This window comes from Orbicella franksi, chromosome 10 (genome assembly GCF_964199315.1).
Source record: "Orbicella franksi chromosome 10, jaOrbFran1.1, whole genome shotgun sequence".
Classification (NCBI taxonomy): Eukaryota; Metazoa; Cnidaria; class Anthozoa; order Scleractinia; family Merulinidae; genus Orbicella; species Orbicella franksi.
The window spans coordinates 12,533,999-12,559,781 of record NC_138154.1 but is presented as its reverse complement, the minus strand read 5'-3'; the positions used below and the strand labels follow the sequence as shown (position 1 = coordinate 12,559,781).

General features: G+C 37.8%; 1 protein-coding gene across 9 annotated transcripts in view; it reads left to right on the top strand.

The window, feature by feature from the left end:
- The window catches only part of LOC145499458 (uncharacterized), a 31,482-nt gene extending 5,904 nt beyond the window's left edge, over positions 1–25,578 (top strand). The window contains exons 4-10 of one of the 9 annotated variants that reach the window (XM_081478974.1): positions 5,001–5,106; positions 6,173–6,228; positions 7,246–7,331; positions 8,377–8,497; positions 17,623–17,684; positions 18,602–18,689; positions 19,634–25,578. In XM_081478974.1, the coding sequence (XP_081335100.1) occupies positions 5,001–5,106; positions 6,173–6,228; positions 7,246–7,331; positions 8,377–8,497; positions 17,623–17,684; positions 18,602–18,689; positions 19,634–19,750 (636 nt within the window). In that variant the 3' untranslated portion in view covers positions 19,751–25,578. The other 8 variants (XR_014050941.1, XR_014050939.1, XR_014050940.1 and 5 more) reach the window with 8 other exon arrangements.
- Positions 25,579–25,783: the final 205 nt, after the last annotated feature.

The following is a 25,783-nucleotide window of genomic DNA, read 5'->3' as shown; positions in this document are numbered from 1 at the left end:
CGAAGGTTTATTAAACAGAATTTGAACCAATTTGCATATATGACCTTTCGGGGCCGACATTGTCACGCTTTCTCTCGTTTCCTGAAAACAAACCTGTAGGGTTATGGCAGCTTAGTTTACCTTATAGTTTAAATTCGCTCCCTCATATAAAAGAAGAGGGTTTCCTAAATTGTTGCTGTTGTGATAACTTGTAGGATGTAGTAGATACAACTGGACTAAAGGTCACTGTGACACAATCTCGTCCGCGGTGAAACTCACAAAGCGTCCAGTTTCCTCGAAACGAAGCGACTCGAAAACTCAAAGCGTTGTTGCTGCGATTCGTGCAGCAGAACTCCGGATAATATTTTCAAAAGCCGCTTTCTCTTGTTTTCATGTCTTTTTTACTTTTTATAGTCCAGCTGTTAAGGGACAAAATTGTTCGTTTTTTGATAAAAGCATCAAACTTGGCAGGGTTACTAACCTCTATAAGACAAATATTTCCTGATATGGAGCCATGCCAAATTTTCTTCCAGAACCATGAAATGCGCATGTCAGAAATATGGCATACAAGGCCCTTACATGGAAATGAGGCATCAAATCGAGGCTGAGATACAGAGTCAATTTATATAGGTTTGATTGAGACGATTTTCTTGAGTTACTTGCTTGCTGTGATCGAGACACCTTGTCCATTTCGCGTTTGAAACTTTCAAATATGCCGGAATAGATCAGGTATTTCACAACACTAGCTGAACTTTTTGGTCTGAAGGAAAGGTTGGAAAACAGCTTTCATTGGCTATAACGTTCCTAAGCCTGCTTTAGAAACGCTAGCTGAATAAAGGTTCTTTTAGTTGCAATTTCCACCACAACTGCACAAACCGGTACAGCCAAGATTAGCCTTCAAGCATATGTTAATTTTGTAAGAAAACAAGAGTTTCCAATCACTTTGCTACAGTATTTTTCAAAGGAAATGCAGAAAAAAATGTAAATAGCATTAAAATGTAAAATACATCAATCATGTCAATTTAGATAATGCAGCCTATGAATTTGTTTAGGTTGCCTTTAAAGTACTTTCTAAACTTAAATGAGGAAACAAGAAAACTTGTAATATGACCTACTGGATGGTATATTTTATGTCTGTAAGAAATGTTATCTTTAATCTTTAATCTTTAATCTTTAATCATTATTTATATACGGTAAAAATTCATCAGGTACAATAAATTCCAATAATATGTCTGAGATCCTAAACCTAAATTCTAATCCTAATATCATATTAACTTACAACAACATTCTACTTATAAACATGATTTCAATTATTATAGGGTAAGCTGTTTTAAAAGGTTGCGCCGCTGTAACTAACACTATTTTTCATGTAGTTAGTTCTCGGAACAACAAGTTTGTCAACTGAGTCCCTCAGAGCATAATTTGATTCATTTCATGGTAGAAGTGAGATGTTCGGGAACCAGACCGTTTAAAGACTTGAAAACCATTAAGGCTTTCTGAATTTGACATTGAAATTGCAAGTCTTTCCAGCAGAGTTTGTGAAACAAGGGATTGACGTCAGCGTCATACCCCGATGAAGTTATTACTCGTGCAGCACGGTTTTGTAGTTTTTGTAGCCTGTTAGATAATTTTTTGCCACAATTATCCGAGACTAGGCTGCACTAATCAAAGTGAGGTTGAGTTAGTGAGTTGCATATGCAGAGTAGGGTAGATTGAGGCACAAATGACTTAAGGTGATTCCTTAGTATTGCATTGCGCATCCCTATGTCATAAGCGTGTGCGTGCAAAACGTAAGAGATTTCCCTGAAACTAAGCTCGATAGCGAAATAAATGCTCCTTTTCTCTTAAACGAGCAGGGTGACCCCCGATTTTTTTTTTTCAGGTATTTGCTTAGAACAGTCTAATGAAGAATGTATTTGAGGAAGAAAAAAGTTCGATAGTAGAACATGATTTTTGGGGGAAAATAGTTCCGTACTGGGTGTATTTTGGCCAAGGCGAGGAATTCAAGCTAACCACGGAACCGTCCGAAAAAGTGTAATATTCCCACAACCAGGCAATCAAAAACGGCTTAAATGAAACAATACTGCTTATTTTGTGTCTTTCAAGCAACCGAGACTTAATTCTGGAATGATACCGGTTTCGCTCCATGGCGAGTTCGCCCCCACTATAAAATTTCTATTTCGAATTCGCCCCAAAATTTTGTGTTCGTGTTTACGTAGTTGTCATCGAGTTATTAGACGTTTTCGAAGAATCATTTTAGTCTATGTATGTTTATGTCACCTCGCCATCAGGGAGTCTCGCCACCAACGAACTCCCGGTCGCCACCAAGCGAAGTCACCTAGCCACCAAGCGAAGTTTCCTCGTCACCAGTAATCTAATAAGGCAGTGGATAAAAGAACGAGGAATAATCTCTATATGCTACTCGATCTGGTTGGGGGCGAACTCGATCAAGTTGAGTCGATGTAGGGGCGAACTGTACTCGGTGGGGGCGAACTCACCATGGGGCGAAACCTGCAGCTACCTAATTCAATTCTGTATGAAGGTGATTCGAATTTTAACGTGCAACCAGTAAAAACAACCCATTTTAAGAGCCTGCTGATGCGTTGACAAGCACAGTGACCCCACTTTTTAATTGCATGTTTTTAATGTTCATATGATGAATGTTAATTATGTCAAGTTGCAAAAAGAGTTTGATAGTACATGTAGAACAATTTCAAGAGAATTACCTTAACTCAATTTATGGCTCCAATTGCAGAAGTGATCTTTTACACATTTACTCCAAGTGATTTCGCAGAGGAAACTTGTTCAATCGGAATATTATCAATGGAGAGTTCGAGTGTATCAGATAGAGTACTTAATCTTTGCCTGGAGCCGATCAATATAAATTCCGTTTTAGTAGCGTTCAAAGTAAGTCTGTTAGACACAAGCCATTTTCTTAGTTTGAGATAGGTCGTGAGATAGACTAGACTGAATCGGATGCAAACAGAACCAGCATAAGTAATGTGGGTGTCATCAGCATACATTCTAGGTATGCTAAATGATAGACAGTTAGGCAAATCGTCAATATAAATTAGAAATAAACGAGGACCAAGGATTGCTCCCTGTGGCACACCACATTTAAAAGTGGTGAAGTCAGAGAGACAGCCATTAACAGAGCACCATTGTATGCAATTAGTCAAATACGATTTAAACCAATCAAGAGATTTCCCTTGAATTCTGCCCTGAAATTAGTTATATCCCGTTAAGCCAGACTTAAGCAAATCACCTCAATAGCCAACATAGATCCATCCTTAGTCTCAGCCTCAATTTGATGCAAAGTCCCAGCATGACATTGTACGTGCCGAAACACAAGTTTCTAAGTTTGAATATCTTATTACTCTATATTGTAATGTTCAAAATAATTACTTCTTTTTATTTGCGAGGAAAAACAAGAAAGAAGAGGAGAAAAAAAATTATTAATCATATTAATGCAATATTCGGTATTATTTTATTGTTTATTGAAAATGATGGTCACGTGATTAATCACGTGACGGATTTTTCGAATCCCAGATACTTTATAAGTTGCTGTTATATTAAAAAGCAAGAAATCTAGGCAAAGTACTCCGGAGAAGGCTTAGAAATAAGCATTTTAACTCAGCCTCGTTCCCATGTAGGGGCCTAATATGTCATTTTTTGACATGCGCGTAACGTGGTTCTGGGTGTAAATTTGGGATGGCTCCATATCAGAAAATGTTTACCTTATAGAGGTTAGTTATCCTGTGAAGTTTCATGCTTTTATCACAAAATGAACAATTCTGGTTATTTTTGGCTCTTAACAGCAGGACTATTATGAGTGTAGATATTGTTTAATTGAATGCTGGCCATTTCGCCAAGAGTCCCGATCATTTTGCGATCTGAGAACTCCCACTCGTTTGCTTGCTTACATAAAATATCCTGCAAATATCCAATTAAATAGACTGAAAAGCCCCAGGATCGACTCTTGACCTCTTCATGTCTAAGGCTACTGTTATTATCTGCTTTACAGCTCTGAGATGTCATTAAGATGTTTTTTGGGGGGCTTCAAACAGTATTCTCTTCTCCCATAATCACTCTAAATTTTCAGCGCGGCATGAGAGTAATACAACCAGTGACGTCACTAGGCTGTTTTGGCCGCGCCAAGATGGCCGCCAATTTTGGGCTTAACCAGCCAACTTCGAACGACTGAAAAAGCAGTTTTCGCTTACCGTATGCCAAAAAAAAGTCTGCAGTGTTTCCAAGTAAGGTTGAAACTTTATTACTAAGCAAAAATCTCACATACGAAAATTTCGTTTCAGTGGCACTTTAAAGTTGTACTCCAAAAACAATTTCTGTCAGTCGTTGCAAATCACTCGAAATCAGAGTTTTCTACCGTAAATTGAGTAGCGGATATCGAGGAAATTCGTTAAGTGTATTCCACGGAAATTCTTTTAAATACAGCACCGATCAGAGACTGAACTCGACTGAAATTGACTCATGTTTTACTTAAAACTTTACAGAGAGACACACAGGATTGCATGCCATTACAGCGACGAGCTACAAACAGCCAAACAAACTCTTACAACTTCAAAAAACTCTTGAAATTGAATTTACTTACAGTGACTTTCCTTGCCATTTAAAGGTGAATAGAGATACATGTAAACGTTGATTATTCGTCGATGGAAGTGTAAAAAGGTCGAAACATTGACGATTACTGCTAATTTGTTCACGAAAATAGATCAACTTGACGGATCGACTGTGATGGTCCGGATGAGAAAATTTCGCCCACTCCAGGAACCAATCAGATTGCAGGATTTGTTGAATTCCACCGGCTCACGAGCTGAGAAAAAGATAAATATAATTATTTGAATTTTCTGGAAGTTTTTGGAAACATAATGTTTGATTTTCCATCATACATTATCTCCCCTTCAAGCAGTTGCTTAATAATATGTAAGTAGGATTCACTCAGTCAGGTAATATTGTTACATGTACATGTAACCATGTAAAATATTTGGATTTTCTCCCAGGTCTATCTGAAGGAAGATTTTTTCCAGTTGTTACCTAAAGAGATTCGACCATGGAATGCCATGCTTTTGTGGGGTACAGCTCATTCAAGGTCATCTCTTCACATAGGTGCAGTACTACTAACATGTACTTATGCAGCGTATTCTCTATGGGAAGATCATCATTTAGGGGCAACAACCTAAACTTAAAAAAGTAAAGGGCAATTTCACTGTCAGAAATTGCAGCTACTAAGCTGATCCTTTGCTGAGATGAACAAGTGAGTAGGTGAACGTAGAATGCCTAGTTTAAATCCCGACCATTCTTTTAGCAGTGTTCTATCCTTTCCCCAAACTCAGAAATCAAAGAGGTATGCTAGTACATTGCATGATACATCCCATAATTGAAACACTTGTGGTGGAACCACAATAATTCTTGTTGAAAGTTAAGTTTAATCCTGAAGTCTCTTAATGTATTCAAAGTAAATGGTGCACATCACTGCACATAGCAATCAGAATCATTCTAATTTTCAGAGACAGATTTAATCATTTTAGGATCTGAATTAATATGCACTGCGGGCCCCAGTTGCTCAAAGACTGGATAATGTTAGAACAATGGATAAATCGCTATCCAGTGGATAAGTGTTAACATTTGATAAACCACGCTATCTGTTGGATAGTGATTTACTTGGTGGATAGTGTTATCCACCTTCTGAACAACCAGGCGGGCTTGGTCTCCTTATGTATTTCTTTTCACATGTGCATGTATACATTTGCAGTGTACAAGTGGATGTCTATTGTCACTGTGTCATTTTTTTTTTTTTTTTTTAGTGGGCACAAATTTCAATGTCTTTATGAGCATTACATGATTGTGAATAAAGTGGTGAAAATGCATGGATGGCTGCATCTGCAGAAAACACAGAATGTGGTTCAATGTTTTCTGCAGACACAAATCATACACTCCCATGTACTGTACTTTTTCTGTACTTTATTATGCTTTCTTAAAAGCCCATGAAATTTACACACAGTCAATAATTATTGTAAATTTGAATTTATATGACAGTGGAAATCTAATGGAAGTTTGAAAATGTCCAGGCTTTAGAAATTCACTGCTTACTTGTCTTGCAGGGATACCAAAACTTACAATTTTCATTAACTGTCTTTAGAACTTACAACTTGCTTCTTTGTGCTTTGAATAGATCCTTACAACTGGACTGGCACAAACGCTGTTTTATCTGGAAAGAAAATGTGGAAGGTAAGGTATGAAAGGTTAATGGAAAAAGGCTTGTCCCTTCTTTGTATTTAGAGGAGATTTTCAGTTTGCCATCAAATATATATAATATATGTCAGTTTCCAAATACTAAAAGTCCTTCACATGTAAACTTATTAAAAAACAAACCTTTGACTTAAACTTGTTTAAAAAAATAGAAAACAGTTTTATTTATTGCAGAAATATCATTTAATTTTATAATAATTTTATGCTCTTGATCAAAACACTGGTCTGGATAAATTTGTAGCAACAAATCAGTGTACATACTGTTTCCAAATAGTACATTTGAGAAGTGTACAATGTCCTTTAACACTATACAGTCATTAATTTGTATGGTCTGATTGTCCGGGTGAGGGTAGTTCTGAAAAGAAATGTTGCTGGTGAATGATGTTTTGACAACCTGAGCGGAAGTCATCTTCCGAATCAAGTTTAGTGAATAGTGTTTGTCAGTCAATGGTGTTAAAGTCTGATCCATGAAATGGATTGGTCAGCTAATTCATGATCATAGATGGTATTGCCTGTAAGACTTGTGTAAAGGTTGTCGACATGTAGTCATTGGTCAGTTCTAATAAGTTCCAATCTGTAGATGTTGTAAGTCAGATTAGGTCATTCTTGTCAAGGTCCATCCATCGGTTTTGTTTTTGTTGGGAATAATTTATTGGTATGGTGCCGGTACGTGTAGTTTGTTTGCTCTAAGTTAGTGTACCAGCTTTCCAGAGCCAGTCATTGAAAATATGTTCAATTCAGGGACTTATAGCCAAGTTGGGGCTATAGGTTTATTTCACTGTAGGTCACCATAAAGAGAGCTTATCTACATGTACAAGCCAAAATTTCACTACAAAACAAAGACAAGGCAAATTGGAAGGTACACAGAGCATAAAGACCAGCTGGGCTTGTTAATGAGTGCATGGCTTCAGGTGGTTTTCAAGCCTACCAGCTTAGTTTGTCTAGCTGCATCATTGTTAATTCAGCTCACTCTTTTTTACTGGCTTCTCCTTGTAGCTTTATCCTCCTGGACAAGACCACTTATTGTACGTCAGACAACATCAACGCTGTGGATTCCCTCTGGATTGTTGGAAATACAATAGGTACATGGCAGTAGAATTTGGTTTTCAGACTGTGTTACTGAACAAGCCTGAGCAGCCTTTGACTAAGTTACCCTCTAACATTATTATACATTAACTTCAATATGTAACTAAAACATATCAAATAAATCAAATTAAATTACTTTAGTCTTAGAGCGGTTTTCACTTGAGTGTTGAAAAGAAATTGGTTTTGCATGATTAGAGCAGTTTTCAATTGAGTGTGAGCAGTAATCAGGCAATTACTTTGATTTTGGTTTTACTATGGTTTGAGATTGGCTGAGTAGTCTAATTGGTAAGTGATTGGTTTGGTTTACAACAATCAAAAATCACTCTATGCTATGTACACGACTGGCTTAAAAGACTTGGGCAACTTTTTGTTCCTTTCAGAAGGAAAACCAAAACCAATCACAACTCGCTCGCGCATGATTCCCGCACTTTTCTTCAGTTACATGGATTTGCTATGGGTTTTGATTAGTTCAATGGATTGTCTGTGTCCTTTGTGACTGGCTAGAGTGATTTTGCAACAATTTGAAACCGCTCTTTTAACCTCCAGAATAGTCATAGTCTTTTACTTTTAACATAATATAAAGTAAGGTTACACGGAAGTTTGCATTCAAGCCTACAGTGTAGCAGGGGCAGCCCATCAGCCCAGTGCATTTTCCTGTTTTCTGTACACAGCATGAAAGAACTATTTACCCCCCACCCCCACTTGATTTGATGCTTAAGTCCAATGCATTATTATCCTCAGCGTTGTATTTGCCAGTACATGTTTATAAATACACGTGGATAGAGAGGGCTGCAAGAGTTACTCAATTCCAAAGTGTCTGCCCAAAGAACACAACACGATGACCCTGTCCAGAGCTCAAACCTCGACCATTCAGTCCACACTCCAGTGCCTAAACACCTTTCAAAGAGTAGATGCATAATACAAGTTGAATACTCCTTGTTAATACCACATAAAAATCAATTCATGGAAATTTCTAAGGATTACTGTTTGAGCCTTACAGTATTGCCATGCCTAATCATCTGCTTAATGTGTACTTTCCAGTCCAATAGATGCATATAACCCAGACTACAAACAGTATCCAAAGTTTAGGCAAGCAAAAGCTATCTCTTTTACTCAGGAAGCTGGAGACCTTTTCATCATTCCTACAGGCTGGTTTCACCAGGTGAGGTGTCATCAAAATCAATGCCATAACCCTTTGAGAAGTATCTAGCTAATACTTGCATGGCTATGTAGCCTGAAGATCCCAAACTCTCTAATCAAAGTACCCAGTTTATTATACATGTATGACTGAGAAAATTACTTCATTGTGATTGGCTGAGAGCAGGCCAATTTATTGTTAATTCTTAATAGCGGAGCTCCGGCGGCCCGAAGGGCCGCCAAGCGGAGCCCCATACCCATATAGGGAAGCAAAGGAAACCCATGAATTGATTTTCTCATGGTTATCATGACTAGCGGTATTGCTCGTGGGTGCGTACGCACGACGGCGACGACGACAGAGTCGCGCAAGATGGCGGCCATACTCCAGCTAATAGGTTGACAGAGACATGCACCCTCGGTTTGTAGCGGGAGAATGCCATTTTTCTTGGCGGGATTTTGAAAGAGAAACGATAGCAGAGGTTGATCTAATGTTTTTAAGACAGGGTTGCACTGAAGCAAAAAACAGAAAGCAAGAATTAACAGGCAAAGAAGTAGCGAAGAAGATCGCGAAAAAGACTGAGCGGGCCAGCGCTGGGGAAGGAGGCGAAACAGTACTGAACAACGCCGTGAATTATAGCTAGTCAAGGGCTAGAGAAAGGAGGTGAAATAATACCGAACAATGCCGTGAACCAAAGCTAACGAGGGCTATAGAAAGGAGGCGAAAGTACCCGACAAATCAGAAGACTGCAGAACTCCTCATGGCCAAGTTCAAAATTCGCGCGAACGTGATGCAGCCATGCAAGAAAATTCAAAAGTCACATGATTTGGTCAGGTGATGAACAAGAGAAATCAAACGTACCCGAGAGTTTTAGAGAAATTACAAAACAGTAAACGTAGCGGAAAGAAGTGGTTGATTCGTTGATCTATCGAAAATATAACTTCAGTTCAGTCTTCACAACTTTTGCTGCAAGTGTCTGCCTGGAAGATTTACACTGGCCGAACTGAATTGCCAACTTGCGGTAAGTGACTTTTGTTGTTGCGTTTGCTCTGAAAATTATTAAGTTGCCTCGGCGATATAAGCTTAGCTAAGCTCATTTTCAATTGGAATCCATTGAAAGTCTTCCTTATTTGAAGCCATGCTGTAAGAGATTTTAAAAATTGCATCGTTTTAATTTCGCTCGTCTCTAAACAATAACACGTGGGTCGCTTTGGAGGTTGCTGTAAGTTGTAAACAAATAAAGTTTTCTGTCGATTTTCGTCGTCAACTTAAGCTTATAACCTCACGTCTAAAAATAAGCTTAACCAAAACCGTACTTGTAAACACGGCCAGGCGAGTTTTGAAGTTTACTCTGAGTTAGTAAGCACTGCCGCTTCGTAGACTGCTAAAATTTCTTCTTCTGTTTTGAAAACCAAGAAAGGTCTACAAACCATTTTAAGCCGAAGCGAACAGGATTTGCTAAATTTACTTTTGTTCCTATGTGAATATTTGCATATTGTGATTACAAAGTATGGAGACTTCCTTGTTTTGTTAGTTCAATTTATTCGGTTTGGCGAAATGCTTTTGTGAATTCCGAGGTTGATTTGGTTGAAGACTGGTAAAGCTACTGCCAATAAAATGACTGCAAAGCTAAATTAAACCGTCGGCAAAAATACAGACTCTCAGTAATATTCAATCAAATTTAAGCGTGAATAATTTTTAAACTTTAACACTGCAAGCTTAAACGAATTTTCTTTATCCTCTCTTTTATTCGGTCACCTTTCATTGAGAAGGGATTGCTGTTGATACTCGAGCTCAGATGTAGTGATATGCATCTTGTGTTTATAATGTAGATTTCCTCGTTTTATTTTGTTGTCTGTCCAATTAGTTCGGTTTGGTGAAATGCTTATACAGTGTATAGTCCAAAATGTCGAGTAGACGATTATGCATGGCAATCCTGTCGGCAAATTAAGCTCTGCTTTGATTTTGATTGGCTATTTCATTTTATTTATGCCATTGCTTTTGGTTGGGGGTACATGGACCCTATTTTCTTAATAAGAGGTTATTCCCCAATGCGGTATTTACACTTAATATGGAAATGTTCCTAAAAAGTGAGATTGTACTAATTAACTCGGTAAATTGAACAGTGTAGTAGAAGTTCTTGCCCTGACCATTTCTCAGTAATAAGAATAACTTTTACATACATATATATATACACAATTTAGTTGGAGAGAGCGCTCTCCTATCTCCATTCTCTCTCTCTCACTCTCTGCTCTCTTCTTCACACTAATTTTTTATTAACTAACTTGTTAAATGGATATCATTGACTGTTTTCTTTGTTGTGCATGCATACTTTTTTGCTTGTCGAAGAAAGTTTCAGTTTCTTCCTGGCTGTACAGTGTCCTTTGTCCTGTCCAGTACCAATTCTCTCAGAGTGTTCCATCATTGTCTTCAGTCGCTACAATTTTCCAGGAAAAAGCAATAGTTTTCTTAATTTCCTTTTACTTTGTGTTAGGACTTTTTAGCATGCCTGTAATTGGCCCATGGGCATTACCGGAGAATAATTTTCAAGTAAAGAATTACATTTGTTTTAGTGTTGAGTGTTTTAAATTGTTATGAATTAGGCATTTATTTTTATTTTTATTTTTATTTTTTAAATTTTTTATTTTAGTCGCATGCAATGTTTTATGATTTTACCGAGGTATACCATGTAAATGTAAATAATGCACTGGAATTGGCCAATCAGAGTGTGCATTATATCGGCTTTAAACACAAACCATGTATAATAAATGACTTGTATGTAAATGATATTTTTATCACAGAGAACTGGACAGGGCAAGAACTTCTCGTTCTTTTGTGAATTTATATATTAATTCCTCTCAGTGCTGTCAAAGATGTCTCGGGAACCTTCATTTCTGATAATCTATTATTTTCCACCATACCTACAGCACAGAAGCTCACCAAATCCTAACTGATAACTAACATGTGTGTATCTCTAGCCTTTGCTGTCTGCTACATGTATATTCTGTTATCCTGCCTTAACTGTTAGAAACAATTTTGACAGAGCTGTTTCAACAGTTTCACTTAAATTGATTTCCAGTAACAGTGCTACATGTAGCAGTGTTATTGAGTATGAACTTTATGGAGGATTTTAAATTTTTATTTTTTTATGATTACAGACGACAACAAAATATAGATGTGTATACATAACCTGATGTTGGTGTTGGTTACAAACCGTAGTTCATAATAGTCATCCTATTACAGGTAAGGGGGAAAAGTTCAGAGAGTTTAGAACATTTCTTCTCCCAGTACACCTTCTGTCTAGAGGTGCAATAATTGAGAGGTTATATATATATACGAGGAGTATTGTAAAGTTACTGTATAAACTTAGTATGAAAATCTGACATTTGAATGCCTCCTTTGCTAAAATTAGGCACGATTTAATTGTTATCTCTCCCTGTGAATTCATAGAGATTCCAGAGGCAAATTATCACGTAATGTGGAAGTCCTGTCTTCAAGTGAGGGAAAATGACACAAAAGAGTTACAATGAAAGTAAAAAGAATAGATTGTTTTCACGTGATGTCATCGCTTTCTAAAATCCAAAACTAAAGAACCACCAAAGTTTTTATCCTCGTTAGGCATAAGAGGCGGTATATTTATATCTGTTCACAATTTTACAGTTCAATAACGTGCTTCGTTTGGAATCCAGAGCATTTTGAATGTCAGGGTTATGGAGGTGCGTGACATAAGGCTAAGATCGAGTTCGTCAAAAAATATAAACTTATCTCATGATTTTGAGCTTTTTTAGAAATTTGAGCATTAAGAAAAGTACTTATGTAAATGCTTCTTTGATCAGTACTGATAATCAGTCGCCTAGATAGCCAAAGAAAGTTCCAGATGTTTACTCTATTTTCCGGCTGCCATATTGGTGTACCACGGAGGTACACCAACATGGCGTTTTCATACTGGGCTCTGTAAATATCTGCGAAACATTTCGACGAATATCTGAAGTTTGGGGGAACATACAGGCCTAAAACTTGGAGAAGTGTCTTATTTAGTTACCTTCTATAACATCATAATTTCATAGCTTTTTCCAAAGGATGGTTTTCGATTTATTTTTTTTATTGCATGACAGTGAAAATGATCTATTGTGAATGTTTATATGGTGTACATTATACATCATGTAAAGGTATTTGGTGAGTGCCAAAGGCATAACATTTCATGTATTGCTTTTTCAGGACAAATTACATAACAGTGATGTTTTAAAAGGTGTGATCAGAAAAATAATGAGTACATTGTCCAGGCATCACCAGTTTATGGACGGCATATGTAGACAGTAAGAGATTAACTGTAAGCACCACGTAAGTTAGTTTTATGCTTATGACTTCTTGTTCTTGGATTTTGTGTCATTTCATCACAAGAATAGGTAATGAAAGATGCAATAGTTGTTGCAATATATTTTTGAAGGAAAACTTATAAGTCTGCCTATGCTGGATAACAGCCATGTGTAAACTGAATGTGAAGCAAACACTCTGTTAAAGATGGGGCAACCCTAAAACCCAGAAACCGGAATCCGGAATCTGGAACCAAAAACCGGAATCCAGAAACTGGAAACTGGAATCCGCAAATCTAAGAAAATAAGTTCTTCAAATACACAAAAATTGTTTTGCTTAGCTTTTCGACAGTAAAAAATAAACTGCCAAGTAAAAAGGACCTCAAACTTAACCTTTTTTGAAACAAAAATCCCCCGTCTGTTGAAATCGTGCAACCGTTATTTCTAGTGAGGGCTATGATTATGAGAATCTCAGTAAAGTGCGTCTTAATTTTATTCCAAGCACCTCGAGAGCGTCTAAAATAAGCTTGCTGGTAATTGCCATTTTGTTCAATAAGTGATCTTCAATTTACTGGAAGTATAAATTTATCCTTTATATCTAGTAGATACTGAACAAGATAGAAAATTTCATAGAGAACAGGATATCCGTCAGTGGCAGCCCCCTGTACATTGACGGTCAGGCCCCCCACTTTCGAAGTCCAAAGGCTAACCTGTCTGGTCTAAATATGAAATTTGATTTTTCCAACAGATACGAGACCAATTCCAGATTAACACAATTTTCACACTGATACTGTGACAAATCAGCATTTCATATTCGTGGCGGCCATCATATTAAAACAATTTGTAGAAATGTTGCGCACTTACTTCCATCTGCTTCTCACTTGCCAACAGATCAGACCACATGTTGTTAAAAGATGCTAAAAGACTGCCAGAAACTCACTGCAATAGCCTATAATAGCTTGTTGTTAATATGCTGCTCACCAGTCTTCTCAGAGCAATTTGATCTAGACAAGAACCGGGCTCTCACCAGGGCCAGCTTGAACAAAAGATGGGTAACTTAGCCTATGAGCAGGCTCTCGTGTTTGGGCTGGGGGCGTGAGTGGCAAAGCCGCATGAAGGCTCTTGGTGACGTGCCAATGCAGAAAAACACTAGACACCTATTTAGCCTGCTCAGACACTAGAGACAGATACTAGAGCCTGCTCGCAGGCTATGAGTAACTCTATCCACCCAAAAAATCAGTAACCCTGACTGGATAGTGATGTACCCAATGGATAGCTTTATGCAACTTTTGAACAACCGGGCCAGATATATAGCTAAGGGTTGTTCAGAACTAGTCAATCATTTTTTAGCAATTACAGTCTGTGGCTGAAGTAAAGCCAAGAAAATAACTAACAAGAAAATAATTTTTGCTCATATATATTAATTAGACATTGCTGAAGTAAATTATTTCTATCATCATTCATAATATCTGGATTCCAGATTCTGGTTTTCGGTTCCGGATTCCAGATTCTGGATTCCAGATTCTGGATTCCGGATTTCGGTTTCCAAATTCAGTGTTTTAGGGTTGCCCCAGATGATGTATGTGCATATGTTAATCTTGAATAATCTGAAATTTCAGAGAGTTTAAAAATGTCATATCATATCTGTGATGGTTCTGAGGTGGAGGGCTGTTACATGTAGATGTAAATGTCTCATGCACGATTTTTCACTTGTTATGATTCAGGTGAAAATAGTTTCTGTATCTGTTGATGTGCAACAACCTACACCAATATTTCAGCCTAATAATGTACAGTGTATATTAATTAACCAAATTATGCTGTTTTTAGTTGACCAGTGCTACTGAATAGTAATGTGATGTTGAAGTGCACAAATTTACAAACATGCCCAGTGTCAACTTGTCAAATATATGAACTGGCCAGACAGTGTATATTACAAAATTCTCTGAAAGGTAAGATGTTTCTTAAACATTATTTTGTAATTGTTTTCCTCAAGAAAAGATTCATACCCCACATGGAGGTTTTTTCTCTGTTAGAGCTCTTGATTCCTGATACTTTTATTTGGAATTTCTAAAGACTGGCCATGAATGGGTGTTGGGTGTGAATATCTTCTGGAACTGCACATTCATTCATTGAGTAAGCAAGAACATCAGTATTTATCCCGACAAACTCTGATTTTCTTCTGGAAGCTGAACTCATATGCAGTTGTACAGTTATATGTACATGTACAAACAAACAGCCTGGATGACCCTGTGATTGGGACTGTGCACATTGTTGTAACTTGCAGTGTTCCAGTTTCTTGTTTGAAGCAAATTGCATTTGCTCTCGAAAGCAAGTTGTGAAGTTCATAACAGTTATGTAAGTTTGCTTTGTATCTCAGGGCAGAGCCTGCCACTGTGAAAGTTGGAGTACCAACCCCTAGCATTTGATTCACTACTAACACTCAGTAAACAAGTCATAATGAAGTACACTGTATATCAAAGAGAGGAATTACATGCCTGTTCCTGTCAGTCAATACATGAACAGTTTACAGATGGGCAGCCTGTATTAAAACATCAAAGATTTTCAAAGCAAGCATGGCCTGGTGAGATATTTCTGACAGATATATTAATTTGTGAAAAGTTCTATAAACAAATGCATCTGGGAACAATTTATTAATTTATCATGGATGCAGCTTCTGAGAGATCCCCAATATTAATGGAACATACACTGCTCATACATGTAAAAGAGTTCAGTAATTCATTACTTATGATTGTAATGCTTTGTTTGGTTTCTCTGTATTTACAGACAACTTGATGGGATTATAAATTCTGCACCAAGTTCATTGAATAAACTGACTTGGAGGTTCAGTTCTGCAACCCATCCTTTGTGTAGTAATATCATAGCTGCAACATTGTGACAGATACACTGCATTACATTATTAAGAAACACATATTAACTAATTATTTTTAAGTGCCTGTTAAATTAATCAGTTTTTCTTAGAGATAATTTACTCATGGTTTATTTAAATAATTGGCTTTTTGGCTTTAAAATGACATTTATTGAGCTTTTAAATCAATTTTGTGATAATCTGCATTGGACATGGCATAAATTGATATTTTGCCAACACGAAATGGAGAACTGGGTCTTAAGCAAAGTTGCAGGATTAGCATTTTTGTAGAAAGAAAGGGTTGAGAAATTTGTGACATTCTACAGACAGCCTTGCCATTCGCAATGTCCAATAAGGTTAATTTGTTCCATTCTGTTGTAGAAATAGTGTTCTCTAATTTATAAATGACTTCAATCTGTTGTTTAAATGATTGCCTTATAACCCCATGTCTGGCTTTGGTGCATGTAGGATATTGATGTATTTTTTATCCATTTTGCTGTAAATTATCGTAAGTGATGTGTCAATCAAAACATATCTTGGATATGCTGGGCTCTTCTGACAAATGTACCTATGCCTGATATCCTTGGAGTGCATTTGGTTGTGTAGTGCAGACAAAATACATGTACATAATATAATTTCCTCTTAGCTTACTGATAATTCTTGGTATAATTTAATCATAGCAAAATTAATTAATGGAACCCAATAACAGCTCTTGTAGTCCACAATGCCAGTCGAGAAAAAGAACAAATCACATTGAAATTGAGTAATAAAATTACTATTAGAAGCCTATGCAAGTATTTATGATCAGCAAAAAAAAAAATATCGTAATTACCATTTATGCGAGGGTGATTTTGCTCATTGCAAACCCTTCCAGCAGGAGCAGACTCCATACAATAGTGAAGATGGCTAAATGCATCTTTGGGGACAAGTTAGAAAACAAAACTTTCCAACTTTTCACATATGTATACTGTTTTGGTATTTTTGTGAGATTACATTTGGTAGAGAATCAGGGACTGAGTATATTGTAACCACTGTATTTCAATCAGTCCCCACAACAAAAAAATGTGTAAACTTCTTTTGTGTGGGAGTCCCCATGTTAACTAAGGAAGAATATAATGATTAATAACAATGCCTTGTCTTTCTGAATAAGGTAAGAAAGAACAAGAAATGCCACCAAAAAGCACAGAAGACAGTTGTGTTATGTGATCAAGATTTTTGGTGGCTTTCCAGAAATCCTTGAAATCATGGCTCTATATTTCATAATCACACCATCTTTCACCTCGATCTGCTGATGTAATACTAGTTCCGGCTGAAACTATTAAATCATTCGCAATTTACCTCATACATGTTGGATTATTTTCATTAGTAGCAACATTCCGAAAAATAACTGAGGAGCTCCGCTTTTAGGCTGGCCTAAATCTATATATTATGCACTGCAGTGCAACTTAACGCACGCGCATTCGCAATTTTCTCAGTCCTATTAGGAATGAGTAATCCTCCGTTGGAAAAAAAGATGGCGACTGGTACATTTACCCATAGATCTTAGTGAGCGAAAGCCTTAACAACGTTCATAAAAACACACAGAAGAGTTACAAAATCTTCAAACCTAGCATACACAATGTCCTTCGTAAAGAGACAAATATTGTAAAAACTTGGCTTACTTTGTGCCTTACAGACTGTGTTAGGTTCGCAAGGTATTGTGGTAAAATGTACAGCCGCCATCTTTTTTCCTACGGTGGGTTGTGTGAAAGCTCGAGCAATTAATTATTTACACTAATCAGTTTTCATATTTGAAAATTCTTTCAAATTGTACTCGCCTTAAGAGGTTCGTGCGACTTTGAGAGAATTTTCAAATATTACTTGTAGTGTTGATCCTTAATTGCACTCACATTCATACGATTGCCTGTGTTTATTATAGTTATAACTGAGAAAGCAAGTAGGCTATGTTAAAAACAGTATTTTCCCTTTTGCAGGCATACAACCCTGTGGAAACGATGGCTATTAGCAGTCAAGTGATGAATTCACAGAATTACAAGTAAGCTGCCAGTCATGAATTTACATGGTTTACTCTAACATTATATCAAGTGACTATGAAAAATTCTGCAACGTTCTGGTCATTTTGTCGGAGCCAGTACTTCATCATTACTGAACCAGTCTCCTAGTGGAGAATTGGGCTGTTGGAGCCAGTACTTACACCAGCACCAGTAGTCTAAATGGACACACACACTAGGCCCCGATGTACTGTAAGCTTTATCTTTAATGCAAGCGAAATCTCCCCGTAACGAGAACTAGATGCAACCAAGATGGCGGACGCATGAAGACTGATCGCGCGGGCTTTTATACCACAATGAACGCCGCTGACCGACCGACTACAGCGGAGTGCCGCTGGACAACCAGCCTGCAGGCGCAGTAAGTTAACTGCCAACCCCAATCCACTTCAAGCGCAGCCACAATTATTGTTAATCAATGTTTTGAAAGTGGCGCATGTTTTTTCTTTAACCAATGGCGAAGTGTGCTTGAGCGGTTTTCACTTAAAGGTCGTCGGCTACATTGGTTCACTGGATTGTCTGTGACTCTGTGTCTTTCACTGGCCAAAGCAAGCGCGAATTATTTTCGACAGTCAAGTGAAACGAGCCCTAAGCTGCTAGAATACTGGGTCACGCAGTTTGTGGCAATCATAGTGGCAAACAGCTCTTCAAACGCACCTGGGTGTAAAAAGAAAAACAAAAATAATAAGATTTACTACAGTTTTTAGGCGAAATCCCTCAAATCCCATCATCGAGAATTGGCTGAAGTGAAAGTTGTTAAGTAAACACTACAGAGGGCTTGGGTAACTTGTGTATATAGTCTCCCTTGAACTTGATAATCACACTTGACTTAGATCATCTCGCTAGCCCCTGGACTTAAAGCTGGATTTTAAAATACTGTGCTGTTTTATTTTTTTGTTTTAAGATTGGTTCTAGACGAGATTTACAAAGGCGGAGAAGTAGATCGGAAGAAACTGCCGGGAATTTTTGACAGTTTATCCGCGAGAGAACAAGTAAGATGGATATGTTGGTGTTGAGAGCAACTTTGTTCTTCACTATTAATTTCAGAGGCCGTTTTCACGGAATTTTTTAAGACCGAGAACAAATTGAGTATTAGACATTCCAGAGCTTATGGTGGAAGTTAGCATTATATATAAGGGACTAGACAATAACTTAATCTTGAGTGTGCTTCGGTGGGTGGCATATAAACTAGATTTCCTGTATACATGGCTTAGACTGCGGTAAGAAACAGCAAAAACATTTTTACATTTTTACAGAATTAATCTGCCGCAACAGCCTCACGCAACCGGCAACCGTGACCATGAAACGATGGCTGCCATTGTTAGTATCAAACACATATTTGAGTTCACAGCGTGTCTTTGTCGAAACACTTTCAAGCAGCTTTATTCGCTTGACCCTTGCGGTTTCCAAATTTTACGGTGATTTTATTGTTACTGGAGACAAAAAATGTGTCCAAACAAACTTAGCACGTCAAGATAAGCCAAGTTTCAAATATCAGAGAAGGCTAAGACACGATTTCGTTTGTGGTATTTAGAATTCCGTTTACCACGACAAGTAACAATTTTGAAACGTAAATTCTTGGCGCTTTGACTTCAGGTTAGGGCGGTGGACTTCTGAGTTCGAGTGCTGGCCGGGGTTGTTGTGTTGTGTCCTTGAGCAAGGCACTTTACTCTCACAGTGCCGCTGACACAGGCGTATCAATGGGTTAGAGCAAATTGTTGGAGCAACTTGACTTAATCGTGGGTTGGGGGTGGGGTAGGGTGGTAGAATAACCTGCGTGGCAGATAAGCATGCTTTCAAAGGCTCTCCTTCTGTTGCTTCATGCGTGCTACAGAAACTGGGACGGATAAGTTCCAGCGGTTTGAACCACAGACATATCGTTCCCTAACTTGATAAGCTAGTGTGACCGGGACTTGTATGTTTTTAATTTTTCTAGGTTGAAGCTGTTGTGAAGATTATTCCAAAGGATATCATCAGAAAAGGGAAGAGAGTGACAGAGGACATTCTGAATCAACTCAAGTGGAATGGAAAGGGCAAACGACACAAGAAATGAATGATTCAATACTTGAAGCCATCGAAGAGAAATCACCGAGAATTGTTTGAGCCCGCGGTGTTCAGCGGAGAAGTTGCTTAGCAACTTAACGTGTCCTAAGCCGACGAGTTGAAGGAGTGACTTGGAGTGCTCGTGCTTTTCTTGGTCTGTTTATGATTGGACAATAAGACCCGGGAGCTCGTCACCGAGGATTCAGCGAGTATTCTCGGAAAACGGCACTCTCTTATACCCTTGGCTGACATACATAAGAAAAGGAAGATTCACAAGTCCTAAAGACATGTATATTAAACATTAAAAATTAAATTTTAGGTAATCATTGGAAATGAAATTTCACGCGAAAAGTTAAAAATGCGATAACAATTTTTTTTCTTGTGGCGGATGTAGAGAAATAAGTTGATACTGTCATTTGGACTCTGTTTTTTTGTTTGTGTGGCAAAAGAAAAGATTGTCACAGCTATCTACATGCATCTGTAATACATAGAAGTGTTTTTTTTTTTCTTCAAACGTGCATACAAGTTAAGTTTATATGTTCTTCTGTTTTTAGCGTTTACTTAATGCTTACTCGACAAAATTCATTCTTTGACATCAGCCAGATCGCCTCATGCCAAGACTTTGAGAGATTCTAGTCTTACACAGCAAAACATTTTAAAGAATTTGTAAAATAAATCACGAACTAAAGAAAAACAGTCAGTGCAAGTCGTATAAAATATCAAGTTAACTAGCGTGCACTTGTGTAGTTCCCAGGCCCTGTCCACATTTATATGTTTTCGTTTGGAAACGCATATCACACACTGATGCAGTTTTCGCCAACCCTCCACATTAGAACGATCGAAAACATTTATAGCTGTCCAGAGTGGAGATATTTGAAAATGGAGACCTATTTTATTAGTGTCGATAGCGAAAACGGAGGGTTTGGAAAAAGCAGACGGATACGTGTGGACGGGGCCTCAGTGTAGACGGAGGAAAACGCTGCGAAAACGGTCGCGAAGACGGTAATCGAAAACCCATCTTATCGAAGTGCACTAGTGTCAACGGGGCCTCAGCAGGTTAACACCATGTCCCTAAAGTTTATGCTTGTGTCAACAACATACGTTTTTATTAGGTAAAGGTGAAAATGAAATGTTGAGAGATTGTAGGACTTGGAATGTCCGGAAAAGTAATCTCTTAAGACGCTGTTTATACACAAGTTCATAGAGTCAACTTTTCGTGACAATTGCGACGTTGTGACGACAAGGTTTCGTGCACTTTGCCTCTAAAATTTTGCTTCAATTCACGTGGTAAGTTGTATGAAACATATCGCTGACTGAAAGCGTTTTTAAGAGCAACGAAACGTTCGTAAAATATTCCGCTTCCTGTTAACTCGAATAACGTTTTAGTTTCCGTAGCTCCAAACCGCGGTGAAAGCTCATCAATGTTTCTTTATTCATCGAGGGAAAAAATCTGTGTTGTGCAAACCGCGATGACAAGGCCTCTTGAAAAGAATTTTCGATATCCTATTCAACTGTTCTCTGTCGGTCATTTTGTTACGGAAAGGATCTTGTTGAAATGCGTAAATATATTTCCGTTTCAAGAACGGACTTAGTTTTAATAGTGATAATCGGGTTGTGATATTTCGTCGAAGTTGCACGCAACAAACGCAGTATCGCACTGCTGTGACATAATTCAGGATTATTATATATCCGATTAAACGTGCGTCCTTCGGCCTGTACATGTAACACGCTTGAACCCGCGCGAGTTTTGTTAATTCCTGAACTCAAGCTCGCACTGTTCATTTTCATTCCTTTTTTGATGCATTTATTTCAAATCTGAGGACAATAGAAGATACAAAACAAGAACAATTTAAGACAACAGGAAGTAAAATAACAACTGAACATCTAAACGCCTATCAAATGAGACAATCACTGATCTCTGTTTGATATCAAATGTTTGTGCATACCGTTATGATCGCTATGGACCCTCCCAGGATATTTTTCAACACCTTCATTTCGTAGAACATGTTGCAATGCTGAAAGTATCATGTACTTAAGAAAGGGCCGAGAAAGGGTTATTCCTGAACTACTAGCATTGCATTGTTTTCGCTCATTTGTTCTCCCGCGTATATAAAGGATAATATATTATTGCATGACCGCGCGGAGTATACGAATTTTATCTTTCATAATTGATGGTATCGCTCACCAGTGAGCGAGAAATACCATTAATTAGCACGAGTAGGTAAAATTCGTATCCCCACACGACTAATATGACAGCCATTTCAGAGTGATCGAATGGAAAGATAAAGTATGTTGGCTTCGGGAGAAGATGTTATTTTGTGCGTTCAAATTCGACTTAACTTCAACTCAGGTGTTGAAAGAAATATTATTCATGTTCGTATCCCATGACGATATCAGAATCATCACGTCAAAGCCTTCACCACGCGAGACAAAGGAATCAAATTTTAGGAACAGCAAAAATCCCTGTATTTCATTAATATCCATAAAATAAAACTCAGTTTCTGTCGCTCTGCCGGTCAGCCATCTAATCGCGTGATTACAGTAAGAACCTCCAGATATACTGTACGTCTGTTGAGAAAACAGGCTGAGCAGGTGCTTAAACTGGTTCTTAATTACAGGGTGGAAAGAGTTATTTCTGTACATGGTATAAATAAGCTACTACAAATTTTTGTTCATAACTTAGTGCATTATTGAATCTAATACTGTATAACCGAAATAATCTCATAGCATGTCATAGGACGTGCGCAAGAAAAACAAACAATCAAAATGTAAACTCATTAATAATTCATCAAGTTTAAACAAAGGAAATCATGACCGTGGCAGTGTTTGGATATCTGATCTTAATTAGCATAGATTTTTACGGTCTTATTTCTCCGTTTTCTCCTTAGTTTTGGTTTCGATCGAGAAGATGTATCAAACCTTCAGACTTCAGACCTCGAAGTTCGTCAAAAATACTTCGCTACGCGTCGTATTTTCAACTCTCTTCTCGGTGTTTGGAAATGTGGTCAAACATGTACGATCTTTCGTGTTTGATATATTACTTATCTTCCATGGGCACTCTAAGGGCTTGGCCAGTGTTCTTTGATATGTAATGTCTTTCATTTCGTCATGCCAAAGCAGTTGTCAGATAGCTGGTACTCTCTGTAGGTCCTTAATCAATCCGCAGTTTCATACAAGTGAGTTCTACATTTGACATGCCCAGAATCTAGAATGTCTCTGACAGTGTCTCTAAAATTAGGCGGGATCGTTACGAGAACTCTGAGTACAGCTTTCCATTTTGCTTTTCATGTTGGAATTTCCAAATTGTGTCGTTCTTCAGCTGGTGCAACCCTCTGCTCATAAATGTGTATATATGCGTTCATATATCAATTTGAATTCGCTCCGGGCATAACCGTCACAACGGGGCTAGTATAGCGAGTACAATGCATGTAATAAATTAAAATTTTAAAATTATGATGTCATAGTGGAGTAATTACAGAAGGAATCAATCTTTGCTTCAATAATATTAGCCTCAACAAGGAAGCAACATTTAAATTGCCATCACCTGTATGTCAGCAACGTCATGAGACGCGTGAACAATGAATTGGTTTTCGGCGGTGAATTTGTACCACAATAAGTCTAAATACAGCTAGTGCATGTGGTGCGCGTGGGATATGTCAGGCGCGTGCACATCCTGTTTTTCATTGTACGTTCATACTCGCCACGTCAAATCACAAACGTTTTTTTGGTTGAACAAACCATTACAAACAAGGTTACACAAGATATATATCTCCGTAGCAGGCTTGACCCAATTTACCCTACAAGTATGCACACAGCTCAGCCCTTTTTGGTTTTCAGCATTGCTAAAGAGTTCCTTCTTGGTTTGCGAGCATACCTTTGCCTCGGCCGGAGGGTTACGATATCGATCGTACCATTAGCCGTAAAACGGGCCAAAATTTTAACCCTTGTAGCCGTAAAAAACTGTTAGCCACCGTGAAAGTCTCAAGACCTCTTGCCAAGACATTTTTGTGTTTTGTCTTGTGGCTTGTAAGTCTTGTAAACTATCATCAGTCTATATTCTTATAATAACTTTTCCCATCCCAATCGGAATGGTTCTAGCATCTTTAAATTTGTTTTACAATGTTGAAAATAAATTTTTAACGTTCAAGAATGAAAGGTGAGTTTTAACTTTTTAAAACAACGGTAATTAATTTAAGGTTCCTCTTAACAGTAAGGAAAGTAAATCAAGTAACCGTTACCCGTTACAAAGCCAAAATATTAACCGTTAGCCGTAAAGGCCACCCACCACCACCCCTTTGAGACTTTTTGTTGATTGTCCGTGCCAGCGGAAATTCAGTTTTAAATTCAGGCTTGTAATAAGTGTTAACATTTTGCACCAAGATAACCAGAACAAAGAACAAAAGCGGGTGTAATCAAACAGTGGAATTCTGATCCCAGATAACAATCATGGGGACGGCAAGGAATCGTTTAATTCAGGATCTGAAACAGGGTCACTGCAATGATATTATGATCACGCCGGGATTCCTGAACCTTGCCCCTGGGGACTTTTTCCACTCCGTACCGTATTTGGAAGGAGAAAAGCCCCGGCTGGGACGCACTGAGCTGACGAAGGATTTCTAAATTAACGGGGTTGATTACTTCATACTTCCTCAGATATGTTTAAAAAGAGACCCAGTCATAGCGTATTAATTACATGATTTTGATAATATTATTTCAAGATGCGGGCCATTTGACGTAATACAGCTTGTAGTTATTTAAAATGCTATCGTGACATAGCATTAAGTTAGCTGAAGCACTATTACATAGCATCTGAGTGTGTCATGAATTGCGGCTTACGGTACCCATGACTCTTATTCCAGCTGATTCCAGAAGTACGAAACTTAATGATTATGAAGATGTATGACCAAGAAGTGCACTCGTGGATTTTTGCTAGCCGACGTAACTAAACATTTCCTTTATTCCTTCTCTCGCTAATTGGATTTAGCCTAATTATGTCCGGTCCTCAATAAGGGTAAATAACTAGCTTATACCTTAACTTGCCAGTCTTTAATGTTCTTTTAATCTTATTATCAGTTACATATAGTTCAAAGAGCGGTTGATGCACTGTAGAATTGACTGAATTTAAAACTTCCATATTAAATAAGTTATTCTTGCTCAGGGAAGTCGTTGAAAAAAAAAAAATGTCATCTGGAGATGGAAAGTCACTCTACGGCACTGACCTCTTTGCCTCATGCTTTTTTTCAATGGACTTTAAGGTTGCCCTATAGAACTGCACGCTCCACTGGATCTAGCTTGACTAGTCTAGCCCCAGAGTCTATAGCAAGTCTATAGTTGCAAGGACTTGTATGTGCAAGAAAAAAAGTCTATTTTTTTACTTGTATTGCGGTAATTGAAGTGCGGCAGAGATGCCGATTTGCTGCTAGTAATTATAACAAAGAAAAAATCTTTAAAACTCTATCTTAGACGTTTCCTTCCTTCCTTCCTCCATGCAAATACAATAGTCCGAATTCCACTAACGACAACTTCATAGTTCTACAACGGCCGTGAGCAGGTAAAATATAAATATCGAACACCGGGGCCAAACTCGGTTAAAAGATTGCTAGCTAATTATGTACGGGGTAATTCATGCGATTTTCCAATTATTCGCGTGATAATTAAAATCGGCGCTATAAGAGATATAGACACAACAATATTTGCCAGGAAACTGTATGAATTCATGTAATTAAATGATGTCTGGAAAGCGCTATCTATTTTTCTCTCGGTAACCGTGATGTTAAACTGCAGTGTATTTAAGTCTTCATTATTATATATTGTTGCTTCACTTCGGTTCCGTGATTCTTAGGGAAACAATATATTATACTCCAAAATCAACATGGTAATTTTTTTCCTGTTAGATTGATATTGCTGACTCGTTGGAACTAAACTTTATTAATGATTTGGACGATCTTTAGGAAACCACTTTTTATATAACCGTGGCGCATCTCTCAAATGTTTGAAATATTCACACAAGCTTGGGTCTTCCAAAGAGCGAGCCGCAGGTTTA